Raw genomic sequence first — 13173 nt, forward strand, 5'->3', positions numbered from 1 at the left:
GTCTAGTGGTCTTTGGCTTTGTGTTTCCGCTTCATGGTCAATAATGAGGTTAGGAAACAGCAGATCTTCCATTGATTTAAGCTCTGTGCAGCTTTCCCTGAACTGTTTTGCTGGAAACTGTATCTGCTGGCTTTACCGTACCTTACAAACCAGCATCTGAGGCCGTGACGATTGAGGAGATTGGAGAAGGTCTGATTATGGGAGGAATTTATTGCATGAGAGAGTGAGGCATACGTGGACTGCCAAGAAAACACAATGGACACCTGGTACTGAAATTTTTGACCATGCTCAGCTGCAAATATTCACTCAGCTGCGAGAATAATCGCTATTGCTTCCTGATTACATAGGACTCAAAATAAGGCCCAATGGGCGGTGGTTGGGGCCTGTATCGAAGTTGGGTCCTTTGATTGGATTTTCAGTTGTATAGAAGGTTTCCTTCTCATTGCATTCCGACCAAGTTTTTGAACTTTGCAGAAGAGTTCTCTCCGCCTGTATACTGCGGTGCGCCATATTGTACTAGGGCTTTTTTTCAGGTATAGTCTCCCTGACGCGGGACGTAAAGGGGCAAGGGGCTCAAACTGGTTTTTCAAACCGAGGTCTCCGGCAATCCAGTCCGAATCCAAATCTTCTCTCCTCCTTCGCCCTGGGCCCAGGAAGTGGTAATGATGTTACTGAGCGCCTCTCTTCAGGCAAGTGTCCTTTTGTCAGCTGTCCCCAGGGCAGTTGTGTAATTAAAGGTCCTTTTTCTGTCTTCCCTCTGTATTTGTGTACTGTGACCATTGTTAGGATTTTGTAGGACTCAACCTATTTCCTACGTAACAATTTTATTAGGTTTGCTGATCATTTAGTAGATCACCATTGTTTATCTCTCTCTCCCATAATCCCTTGTGTCTTCCCAGAGCTCTCCTGTTAATCTTGTTCGTGTGAGATAAACCTCTCACAATATGATAGCTCGGAGGTTTACCCTAGTGGCAAGGAGGAGAATTACATCATTGGTATAGACCTATACTGTAATAAAGGCCGTTGTGTTTGGTCCGGGTAGAAAGGACTAAACAAATGGGAGGAAGTAAAGAGATGGATAAGAATTTGTATTATTCTCTACTAGATAAAATTAAATCAAAAAAACATTTGGGTTAGACTGACTTTTTAAGGTGATTCAATTCAGCGTGATGGCGCGCCATATGTTGATTGAGAATGGTGCACAGCCTACCATAATTGGGGATGATGCCCAGCAGCACATCACATTGAATTGAATTGACCCCTAAGTGCCTAATGCTAGACACACAGCCAGGTGACATGACCAATATGGTGACATATGTGATTGGATGGACCTCTCTATCGATGGTTGCACCCAGCGGCTGAAGCACAATAACGGTTAGTTAATGTGGCCGATATATGATTCCCAAACACTTCAGACATTAGACCCAACTGCTTATGTAGGCTGTATTGTAAGGGTTCCAGTCCGTGGATAGATGCTGTCTGCATTAAGTCAACATGGTCAAAGTTCGACAGGTAAAAGGTCGACTGTGTTTATGGTCGCAAGTACAAAAGGTCAACACAGGTTCAAAAGGGTCAACATAACAATGGTGGACACACAAAAGGTCGATACAATTTTTTGTTTGCTTCATTAGCTTCCACGTGGACTATGATTGGGAAGTGTAACATGCGGCGAGCGCAACGGTAGCGTAGCAAGCCACCTTGCCCGAAGCGTGGCGAGCAAAGCTAGCCTGTGAGGGTCTACGGTGGCGCTATTTGTGGTCACGGACTGCAAAATGGACAAATTTTGTCAAAAAACATGAAATAACGACAGTCGACCTTTTTTTTGTGTAGACCATTTCCATGTTGACCTTTGACCCCTGTCGACCTTTTCTACCTGTTGACCTTAGAAACAGTCGACATTTTCACTGCCAACATTTTGACCGTGTCTACCTTTTGCACGTCGACCATATGGGGTCGACCAATTGACTGTTTATTATTTCCTGTAGATCCATCATACCACACCCATATTGTAAACGTCATTATAGAAGTGCCGACGCGGTGTCAAAAGGGAGAGCAAAAACATTGATAAATTCAATAGTTATTGATTTTCTTCAGTTTTTTTTTATTCACGTAACTAATAATAATAATAATAATAATAATAATAACTTGATATTAAGTTACATGTTATAACTTTGTTATAAGTTACATTACCATTACTTGATATATAGTGACCCCATGTAACTACGTTATATTATTACGGGTCACAGTGACTTCATGCTAAATAATGTAACTTTGTTGTATAACGTTACATGTTATGCTGTGTGCGTTACGTTACATGTGAAGGTCAGTAACACGGCTTTGGTCGGTGACACACAAGTTGCGCCTCTCCGCCACATAGGAGTTTATAATGTCCTGATGTTTGTTGTACATTATAACATTTTCTAGTATAATAATGTAACACTATTGCAAAATATAAGCAGAGAGGCGGATAGGTGTCCGGTAAGGTGGGTAAGCAAATGAGGCCCATGCGGACCAGTAAGTAGTTGCCTATACACCTGTTAGATGTTTCTGTTGCAGCCACTGTAGAGCAGGAGCATAGGCTGTAGGAGCCACGGTGTTTGCGTGTCTGGAGGGGGATATACGCTGTTTTTCTGTGCCAGTTTTTTTTTAGGCATTTACAACCATATTACTTCCAACTCGGCATCGACTCTGAAATGTATATTTTTATGTTTTCTGTATTATATAACAGAGAACTAGAGGGGAGGTGTATCAATGCTTGGAGAGAGATAAAGTGGGGAAGTTGCCCACAGCATCTGTCGTTTATCTTGCAGAGGCTATGAAATGACAGTAAGAAGCTTTGTGGTTGCTATTAGCAACTTCTTCACTTTATCACTCTCCAAGGTTTGATACAAATCCCCCCTGAGTGATGCAATTTAATCTGGGAGGTCTCATTGGATCTTAGGTACGGACGCTGCATTCACCGTTGTTAAGGTTTTGAGGCTCTTGCGGTGGGCTGAGGGATTGTTATTCCAGAGATAAAGTTTAGGACCACCAACGTTTATTCAGAAAATCTTGCAATTAAATGCAGTAATGCCGACTACTATCCATGATGATTCCAGCTAATTAGGAAGTTCTAGATCAGTAGCTCTGTCCTTGGAACACAGCACAGGTCATGTTTTCCAGGTCACCCGGCAGATACACTCTGTGTCACCAACTGCAACATTTTACTAATCCACAGGTAACCTGGAAAACATGGACTGTGTGGGGTCCTGAGGACCGAGTTTAAGAACCTGTGTTCTAGATCAGTGGTTCTCAAACTCGGTCCTCAGGACCCCACACAGTGCATGTTTTGCAGGTAACCCAGCAAGTGCACAGGTGTATTAATTACTCACTGACATGTTTTAAAAGGTCCACAGGTGGAGTTAATTATGTCACTTGTGATTCTGTGAGGAGACATGCAAAACATGCACTGTGTGGGGTCCTGAGGACCGAGTTTGAGAACCTGTGTTCTAGATGATATTGCAGAGATAGTAGGTGCAAGAATAGTGACTTCTGTATAGTCCTTTGTCTTGTGAATCTGTTCTCTCTATAAACTCTGCAAACTCTGAAGATGATTTAAATCTTTCTGTTTTGTCTCACAAGGTGGATGGAACGCATGGACCTCCTGGGGGGACTGTAACAGGGACTGTGGGGGTGGGCTGCAGACCAGAACAAGGACGTGTCAGTCGCTGCCTGATGAAGGACACCTCTGCGAAGGCGTTCTGGAGGAGGGGCGACTGTGCAACAGAAAGGCGTGCATTGGTGAGTCACCGGCTACAGTGATTTCACTGCTAAAATGCATGTAAAGTGTGTTATGGAATCGGCAGGCGGAATTAACCCTTAAGTATATGGGGAACACAAAGTGTAACTCAAAGTTTATCTGCCCCCAAATGTTTGTATATATATATATATATATATATATATATATTAAAAGCGATGAAACTGTGCGCTCGGTGGGTGGTGGTGTATGTGATTGTCAGCAGCGACTTGGAGAGGGAATGCCAATCCCTCAAAGAAACACTCAATACAAACAGAAACCAAGTTGCGCTCAACAATCAAAAAAGAAACATTTATTATAAAAATTAGCAGCAATTCTCCCGGGAGTACAATTAATATAAGTAAATTATCATAAATCTACACGGTACAGAATCACTATGCCCAAATGAATTATAATAATGCAGATATTATTTAATAATTATGACATATGGCCCCAAAAGATATTGTGATGAATTCAACAATAGTGGTAATCATTATTACGCTCTTTTAACCAACATATGGGTCTGTGTGCCAATAATAACTCACTTATTATGTAGAAGTCCCAAACAGTCCTTGTTCCATACGAACATATATCAGTTCCAATGTTCCTGTAAGTGGAAAGTGTCCTTATGATGGGTTTTAAGCACTCAAATAAATGCAGGGATAGACAGATGAGCTGTGTCCACCAAAACCAAGCTGCTGTGGTGGTGTTAGCAGGGAGAGCCCGGAGTGATGTTAGTGCAGCCAGCCGTTTACCCCCGCACGGGGGAGGGAGAGCGGTGTCTGTGGTAGCTACTAGCCGCCGGGTTAGAGTGGAAAGTAGCCGTGCACAGGCTGTCGGACCCGGACCGCTAGATGTTACCTCTGTGACACGATGTAAGTGCGCTCTCACCTGAAACGGCTGGGCTTACCTCCCACGGGCAGCTCCGATTGAGCCTCCCTGCACTTCACCTGATGTAGAAGAGGAACTGTTGGAGCCACGGATATATTGCGCTGGCTGTGTGTAAAAGCCAGCCACGCTCTGAGTGGCGATGTTAGAGTTGCGTCTCCTTGCCGGGCTCCAAATCAGCCTCACTTGAATATGCCGCCGACGAGATCAGAAGGCACCGGAGCCCCGACACCTGAGCGTCAGCTGGGTGGTAGAAAGCTGTACGGTACAGCGGCCGTCAAGGACTGATCTCCTTTGTTGGATCAAAGTGAGCTGGACTTCAGATGATGAGAGTGTACACCTGTATCCTTACGCGTTTCAACGCCAACAGGGCGTCTTTTTCCAAAAGGCAGGTATATATATATATATATATATATATATATATACTGTATATATATACTGTATATATATATACTAGGTGCTTCATCGCGCCCTACGGGCGCTCTTCACACCGTCGCAAGGGGCTACGCCCCGTTAACGCCTGCATGCCTTTCTAGGGTTCAATATTTGTATTATATGGAGTATTACCTGCATTCCTTTGTTAGTGGGTAAATATTGCAAAATGAAAGGGCGTGCGATGGTGAAGGAGGCGCAGCCCCTTGCGACGGCGTGAACAGCACCTGCAGGGCATGATGTACAGAATGTAGTGGGTGCGGGGGGGACTGCGGATGGGGGAGGGTGTCTGTAGATGCTGCGGGTGGAGGGGGGGCGGAAGCGGGGGGGGAGGCCGGATGGGGAAGGGTCGGGAGGTGCTGAGGGTGGGGGAGGGGCAGAGGAGTGGGGGCTGCAGATGGGGGAGAGGTCCGGAGGCACTGCAGGTGGGGGAGGGGCAGGGGTGCCATGGGTGGGGGAGGAGCAGGTGCAGGGATGTTGCGGATGGGTGAAGGGTTCCGGAGGTGCTGTGGGATGGGAAGGGGCGGGGGTGCCGGGGGTGGGGTAGGGGGTCCGGAGGCGCCGTGGGTGGGGGAGGGGAAGGTGCAGGTGGTGCGGCGGATTGGGAAGGGGGTCCGGAGGCGCTGCAGGTGGTGGAGGAGCAGGTGCAGGGGTGCCATGGGTGGGGGAGGAGTGGGAGCCGCCGGTGGTGTAGGGGGTCTGGAGACACAGCGTGTGGGGGAGGGGTGGAGTGCCGCATGTGGTGGTGGGGAAGGTGCGGAGGTGTGGTGCATTGGGGAGGGGTCTGGAGGCACTGCGGGTACTATACCTGGCAAAAAGGTAGTTGGAGGGTATGCAGTAACAGGGCCAGGACAGGGGTGACAGGGTCAGAACAGGGGTGACGGGGCCAGGACCGGGGTGATGGGGTCAGAACAGGGGTGACGGGGCCAGGACAGGGGTGACGGGGCCAGGACAGGGGCGACGGGGCCTGGACAGAAATGACAGGGACAGGATAGTGGTGACAGGGCTAGGGTAGGGGCGGCAGGACCAGGACAGAGGTGACAGGGCCAGGATAAGGGTGACAGGGCCAGGATAAGGGTGAAAGGACCAGGATAATGGTGACAGGGCAAGGCCAGGGGTGACAGGGACATGACAGAACACAGGGCACAGGAGAGATTGGTATTAGGGACAAAACAGTGGTGACAGACAGATGTGTCTTACCGAAGTCACTGCTGCTGGCTGCTGCTGTTCCACTCCAACCTGTTGGGATCTGCTGCTGGTGGAGACTTGGCATGGCTGACTCTCTTAGGCTGGAGTACTGCTTCCTCTGCCCTTCCGCATCCCTCCCCCCTCCTCAGTCACACACCGCGGATCTCGCACGGCTGCCAGGCACTGTGGTAAGGGGAGACTGGGAGTGACTGGTTAGCCCCAGGAGACGCTGCGGCTGGAGGGAGGAGGGGGTCATAGCATGCACGTGGCGCGGACCTCGCAGCTGCCGGGCACTGTGGTAAGGGGGGACTGGGAGTGACTGGTTAGCCCCCAGGAGACGCTGCGGCTGGAGGGAGGAGGGGGTCGGAGCCTGCAAGCAGCGTGGACTTCTGCAGCGCTGCCCGCCGGCTAAAGTGTGAGGAGCTGGGTGCACTTCACTGCAGGTAGAGGTGGGGTTGCTGGGGCTGGAGATAACAGAGGTGGTACGGAACCTGCACAGCGGCAGGTGCCCCACAAAACTGCAGCTTAGAAGCGTGGAGTGTGCCAGAAAGTGACGCTCCTCTGCGCCAGAGAGATCCTGCTGAGTATGCTGATGTGGGGGGTCAAGCACACAGTGAGCCGGTGCCCGTCTGTCTGTATGGTATACCCCCTCACACACCCCCATACCTCCCAACTGTCCCGATTTTCGCGGGACAGTCCAATTTTTTGGGGTCTGTCCCGCTGTCCCACCAGCGGGCCGCAGTGTCCCACGTAGGGGTGGGGGCAGATGGGAAGCTCCTGTACTCGCTGTTCTGCTAGTACAGCGAGTACAGGAGTCTATTTTGTGGAGACAGAGGGAGAGGGGGCATCAGGGGGTACGGATTAAGAGGGGGTTCCGGCAGCAGAGCTGTATTAAGGGGTGGGGGCCCAGGGGGTACGTACCGCGGGCCCCACAGTTTTAGGGGGCCCCGGCTGGAGTAGCTCTGTCCCAGCTCTGAAGCTCCCCCGTCCTGCCAGTAACAGCAGCAGCATTGTCCTACAGTCAGCACACGCTGCTGCGTGTTGGCAGGTCTGTGGTGTTGCAGGGAGGCAGAAGCCTCCCTGCTTTCTTCTGCCTGTGCGTGTGTGTGGGTGTGTGTGTGTGTGTGGGGGGGGGGTGTCTGGATTTACCCCTAGCTGAGGGGCCAAAATCCCGTAAAAAAATAAATAAATAAAAATCCCGGAATTTGCATAAGGGGGCGTGGTCACGCGGGCGCGATTAGGCCACGCCCCCAAACCCACAGCAGGCACAGCAATGACATGACTCAAGTGCCCTGGGCCCCCCAGACTCATAATCCGTCCCTGGGGGCATGCCAGCAGCTCACTGAGTGCTGGGCATGCCCCCTCACTGATGAAAAGGGGGCGTGGCTCGCGATCGCGGGTCCTCCGCAAAGCCACACCCCTTTCGTTGACCACACCCCTTTTCGCCGTGCGTGTGTCCCTCATTCTGCCTAAAGAAAGCTGGGAGGTATGCACCCCTGTCTGCCTGAAGAAAGTTGGGAGGTATGCACCCCTGTCTGCCTGAAGAAAGCTGGGAGGTATGCACCCTTGCCTGTGCCATGCCCATACCATCTGCTTCTGCTCCTAGCCTCCTATAGATTTGCCCAGATCTGTGACTCATTTGACTAACTCCGCCCAGTGTTGTGAGGTGACTCCGCCCAGCGTTAGCAAATGAAGCACAAAGTCACAGATCTGGGCTATTATATAGGAGATATATTTTATTATATTATTATTATTATTATTATTATTATTATTATTATTATTATTATCCTTTATTTATATGGTGCCACAAGGGATCCGCAGCACCCAATTACAGAGTACATAAATGAAAAATCAAAACGGGACAATAGTGACTTACAGCTGAAGACAATATAGGGCAAGGACAGGGTAAATAACACTGACTGGTGGCAGAAAACAGCGTGATTAGGTGCCGTTGAGGATGGTTTAAGTAAGAGAAGGATAAGCACATGAGGGAAGAGGGCCCTGCTCGTGAGAGCTTACATTCTAAAGGGGAGGGGTAGACAGACAGTGGTGACACAGATGGGGTACATAGAGAGCGTAGAACAGAGGGTTAGGAGGAGATTTGGCTGGGTTTGGTGAAGAAGTGGGTCTTGAGAGTCCGTTTGAAGTCTTGTAGAGAGATGGAGAGTCTGAGGGGGAGAGGTAGAGAATTCCAGAGAAAGGGAGCAGCACGTGAAAAATCTTGAAGGGTAGGAGTGGGAGGAAGTAATCAGTCGGCAGGAGAGTCGGCGTGCATTTCAGAGTGAAGAGGACAGGTGGAAGTGTAAAGGGAGATAAGGTCAGAGATGTAAGTGGGAGAGGAGTGGGTTAGGGCTTTGTAGCGAGTGTGAGAAGTTTGAATTGGATTCTGAAAGGGAAGGGAAGGCAGTGAAGGGCTTGTAGGAGAGGGACTTTGGACATATATATATATATATATATATATATATATATATGAGACAATCTATTTTCATTGTGCTGAAGTATCATTCTTTGAACATTGTGTCTCTCGTCCTCATGTTGCGAGATTAAAAAAAAACCACACTGCTGATTAAATCTGATTTCCTTAGGCAGATACGGCTGCGACACTCGCCTCGTTCTTTAATTTAGAAGTGTCTTATATATTAAAAGAAGAAACCATTTTAGCGAATGCTAGACTGGTTTTGTTTCTAATTATTCTAATTTTTTTTTTTTTTTTTATACGTGCGGTGAAATATTTCTGATGAGATTGTCAGAGCGGTGTCCTGGCCTTAACGCCCGTGTCTGGGGAGTGCAGGGTATACATTATATATATTAATGAATGGCCAAAACTGAAAGCGAGGCGTTTCGCTGGAAAGTGATTAGGGCGATAGTAGATGAAATGACTTCATACATTTTTTACCTCTTCCATCATTAGAAATTATTTTGTAATTAGCCGGCTGCTCGCAGATGCCTCCAGACGTGCTCAGGTATAATTTAGCAGACAGGGAACGGGGAAGTTTATAATCCATAAAAACTCCATTATAGTCGTTGTTCCGGTGACTTGCGAAGGAGGCGGTTGTTGGAGCGATGGCTGGGCTGCTGGTGACGCACTGATAATGAGTATACAGGTTAATGAACATGAGCACACTGCATGGCTATCCTATCAATCATATACTGTCAGCAGCTGTGCCTATAACATACGCAGAAATGACGGATAACATTCCTGTCGTCGTCTTCCCAGATCGTCTGCAGGAAACTTGTCAGTAATCTCACGAAAAAGGGATTCAGGGAACTTTCAAAAGATTGTCATCATCATGTTCATGTAATATCCTAATTCACAGACATTACTGAAGTGCATCACCGCCATCAGATACTGTAGCCTTAATTTACTGACATTTATTGCAATGTATGGATGGAACACCAAGCTCATGCAGCGTGCCAAGTGTGACGCAGGCACATCCCACGCACAAACACACTAAGCTGTGGTTTTCCTCCCTGCCGATATGTGCTGCTTTGTCCTGTTTGGCTCCGGTAGGCTCCAACTGTAGGTGCGCCCCTGCAACTTTTACTAAGTACTACCCCCTTTATCTGCTATGGCGTGCACTTATAACAGCAGGTAGATAGGACACAGCTCTGCTGCTTTCCCCGCATTGCATGTAGTTCTGTACAGAGAGTAGTTTTTGTTTCTATGTTGTCTCCAGGTGCAAAATAAAATAAATAATTATTCCTGATGATATAACTACATGGCTGAAAGGCACAGAATAAAGTTAGCTGATGAAGTGAGTAAGAGTTGCAGGAGTGTATGTATAAAACATTAAATTAGTCAAATGAAGGTGGGAAACATATTTTAAAGGCTAAACGAAATAATTCTACCTGATTATATAACTACATGGCTGAAAGGCATGAAGCGAGAGCTGCATGAGTGTATGTATAAAACATTAAATTAGTCAGATGAAGGTGGGAAACATATTTTAAAGGCTAAAATCAATAATTCTACCTGATAATATAACTACCTGGCTGAAAGGCATGGAATAAAATTAGCTGATGAAGTGAGAGCTGCAGGAGTGTATGTATAAAACATTAAATTAGTCAAATGAAGGTGGGAAACATATTTTCAAGTCTCTAAAATAAATAATTCTACTTGATGATATAACTTTATGGCTGAAAGGCACGGAATAAAATTAGCTGATGAAGTGAGTAAGTGTTGCAGGAGTGTATGTATAAAACATTAAATTAGTCAAATGAAGGCGGGAAACATATTTTCAAGTCTAAAATAAATAATTATTCCTGATGATATAACATTATGGCTGAAAGGCACGGAATAAAATTAGCTGATGAAGTGAGTAAGAGTTGCTGGAGTGTATGTATAAAACATTAAATTAGTCAGATGAAGGTGGGAAACATATTTTAAAGGCTAAAATAAATAATTATACTTGATTATATAACTACATGGCTGAAAGGCACGAAGCGAGAGCTGCATGAGTGTATGTATAAAGCATTAAATTAGTCAGATGAAGGTGGGAAACATATTTTAAAGGCTAAAATAAATAATTGTACCTGATAATATAACTACGTGGCTGAAAGGCATGGAATACAGTTAGCTGATGAAGTAAGAGTTGCAGGACTGCATGTATAAAACATTAAATTAGTCAAATGAAGGTGGAAAACATATTTGCAAGTCAAAAATAAATAATTCTACCTGATGATATAACTTTATGGCTGAAAGGCACTGAATCAAATTAGCTGATGAAGTGAGTAAGAGTTGCAGGAGTGTATGTATGTATGAAACATTAAATTAGTCAAATGAAGGTGGGGAAACATATTTTAAAGGCTAAAATAAATAATTCTATCTGATAATATAACTACGTGGCTGAAAGGCATGGGATAAAGTTAGCTGATGAAGTGAGAGCTGCAGGAGTGTATGTATAAAACATTACATTAGTCAAATGAAAGTGGGAAACATATTTTCAAGTCTAAAATAGAAAATTATACCTGATGCTATAACTATGGCTGAAAGGCACGGAATAAAATTAGCTGATGAAGTGAGTAAGAGTTGCAGGAGTGTATGTATAAAACATGAAATTAGTCAGATGAAGGTGGGAAACATATTTTAAAGGCTAAAATAAATAATTCTACCTGATAATATAACTACGTGGCTGAAAGGCATGGAATAAAGTTAGCTTGATGAAGTGAGAGCTGCAGGAGTGTACGTATAAAACATTAAATTAGTCAAATGAAGGTGGGAAACATTTTAAAAGCTAAATGTCAAAAACGGAATTCCAGAAATAAAAATGTATGTGGAATACTGCGTACGTGGGGTTCGCCGATCCAGCCCCCCAATACCTGCCAGATCCTGCTGGTCAAGTAACCCAGATAATCTACTGTAGCATTTATGTATTGTGTTCATTAATGGGTCATTCAGTGTTAGCTGTAATTCTGTTCTCATCTCAGATGAAGTACTGTAAGCTCAGATGAGGTCGCCCAGACAGTCACAGGACTCCATCTGTTGGATATTATGAATTATGAGACTAGTTGTAAGGCTCATTATGTAATTACTGTACAAGAGAACACATGGCAGCCCTCGTTATGATAAGGCGGGTAACTCAGCTTACAGACAGATATCCTCCGCAAGGCTACGTGCAGGCAAGCTCTGACGATTTTCAGTTGGCGCATTACAGGCTGATCCTGAGGCGGGCGCAATGCGCAGATGTTTTTGTAACTGTGCATGCGTCTAATTCGCTAAAAAGTCGCACAGCATGTTCGTCCTGCAGTGTTTATGCACAGAGGCACAGTAGCAAACCAGACGCACAGAAATATGATGAGAGTTCCCCGGCGGTGGTTTCGATGGTGCGACCGATGGTAGCATCTAAAGACGCACCAGGTGATATTTCCGAGCCTACAGACACTCACAGTAGGTGTCTCAGTCCTCGCAGTCAGGCGCTTAGATGTACACCAGGCTTTCAGCTCCATCAGCATAGAGTTGCGTCAAAAGACGCAGGAACAGACGACAGCGTCAGACAATGAATCAGGACCCCATATTGTCGCTGTGAGCTGAGATAACCGCTTTATCTCTTTCATACATTTCACATACTGTCTGCATGGCTAGAGGTAGGCGTATCGCTCGCTGGATGTCATCAAGAAACCAAAGACGTCTGAAATGGGCAAACTAGGTACAAAGTAAAATGAGCATCAGGATTTACTGTTGTGACCCCCTGATAATTGGCTGCTAATTGGATTCAAATTAACCAAACTGTCATCAGTCACTTCTCAACCATCGATTTCTAATCATTTTACCAACAGCAGACGCCCCTTTCCAGTCGCTGTAGACTGGTTGTTCCGGGATACTTATTACCAGCGTTCTGAGTCTCACCTACACCGCCATCAGAAATGATGCTTCCTCCTACGTAACATCTCGACGTTGGCTCATTGATGAATAATCACTTGTGAAGGACATAGGCCTGTCATCCTTCCTTATTGCCACCTCTGACCCTTATGTGCTGACCGTACCTGGTCCCTGGGAACCTCCACATCAGGGGTGGGGTGTAGTTTTCTCTTTGGTTGCCAGATGCTCAACATTACAGAATCCGGAGTACCACTGCCATTGCAACATACAGAAACGTTTATATAAATAACAGTTGGATATTAAGAGGCTTATTTATCAACGAGTGATAAAACTCATTGTGGATGATAAATAGTTCTCAAGACAATCAGCTCCCAACTGTCATGTGTTCCGCTCCTAACTGTCGTGTTTAAAATGTCAGATTTTGCCCTAATTATACAGCACATTGTATATAATATGTTGCTACTATATTTTATGTTCCAGTCCTTTCATTCTTGTATCACCCATAGTTTGCCCGTGAGTCCTACTGAAATTAAACTAGCTAGTCAATATATATAGATATTTTCATATACTG

The 13173-nt window shown here is 46.0% G+C and overlaps 1 protein-coding gene across 5 annotated transcripts in view; it reads left to right on the forward strand.

Annotated features, from left to right (window-relative positions):
• Positions 1-13173, forward strand: part of ADGRB1 (adhesion G protein-coupled receptor B1) — a 680829-nt gene that overhangs the window by 383080 nt on the left and 284576 nt on the right. For 3 of the 5 annotated variants that reach the window (XM_063921150.1, XM_063921151.1, XM_063921152.1), the window contains exon 3: positions 3622-3780. The exons of the other annotated variants lie outside the window; for them this stretch is intronic. In XM_063921150.1, the coding sequence (XP_063777220.1) occupies positions 3622-3780 (159 nt within the window). The remainder of the gene's footprint in view (positions 1-3621; positions 3781-13173) is intronic. 5 annotated transcript variants of the gene reach the window in all.

This window comes from Pseudophryne corroboree, chromosome 5 (genome assembly GCF_028390025.1).
Source record: "Pseudophryne corroboree isolate aPseCor3 chromosome 5, aPseCor3.hap2, whole genome shotgun sequence".
Taxonomy (NCBI): Eukaryota; Metazoa; Chordata; class Amphibia; order Anura; family Myobatrachidae; genus Pseudophryne; species Pseudophryne corroboree.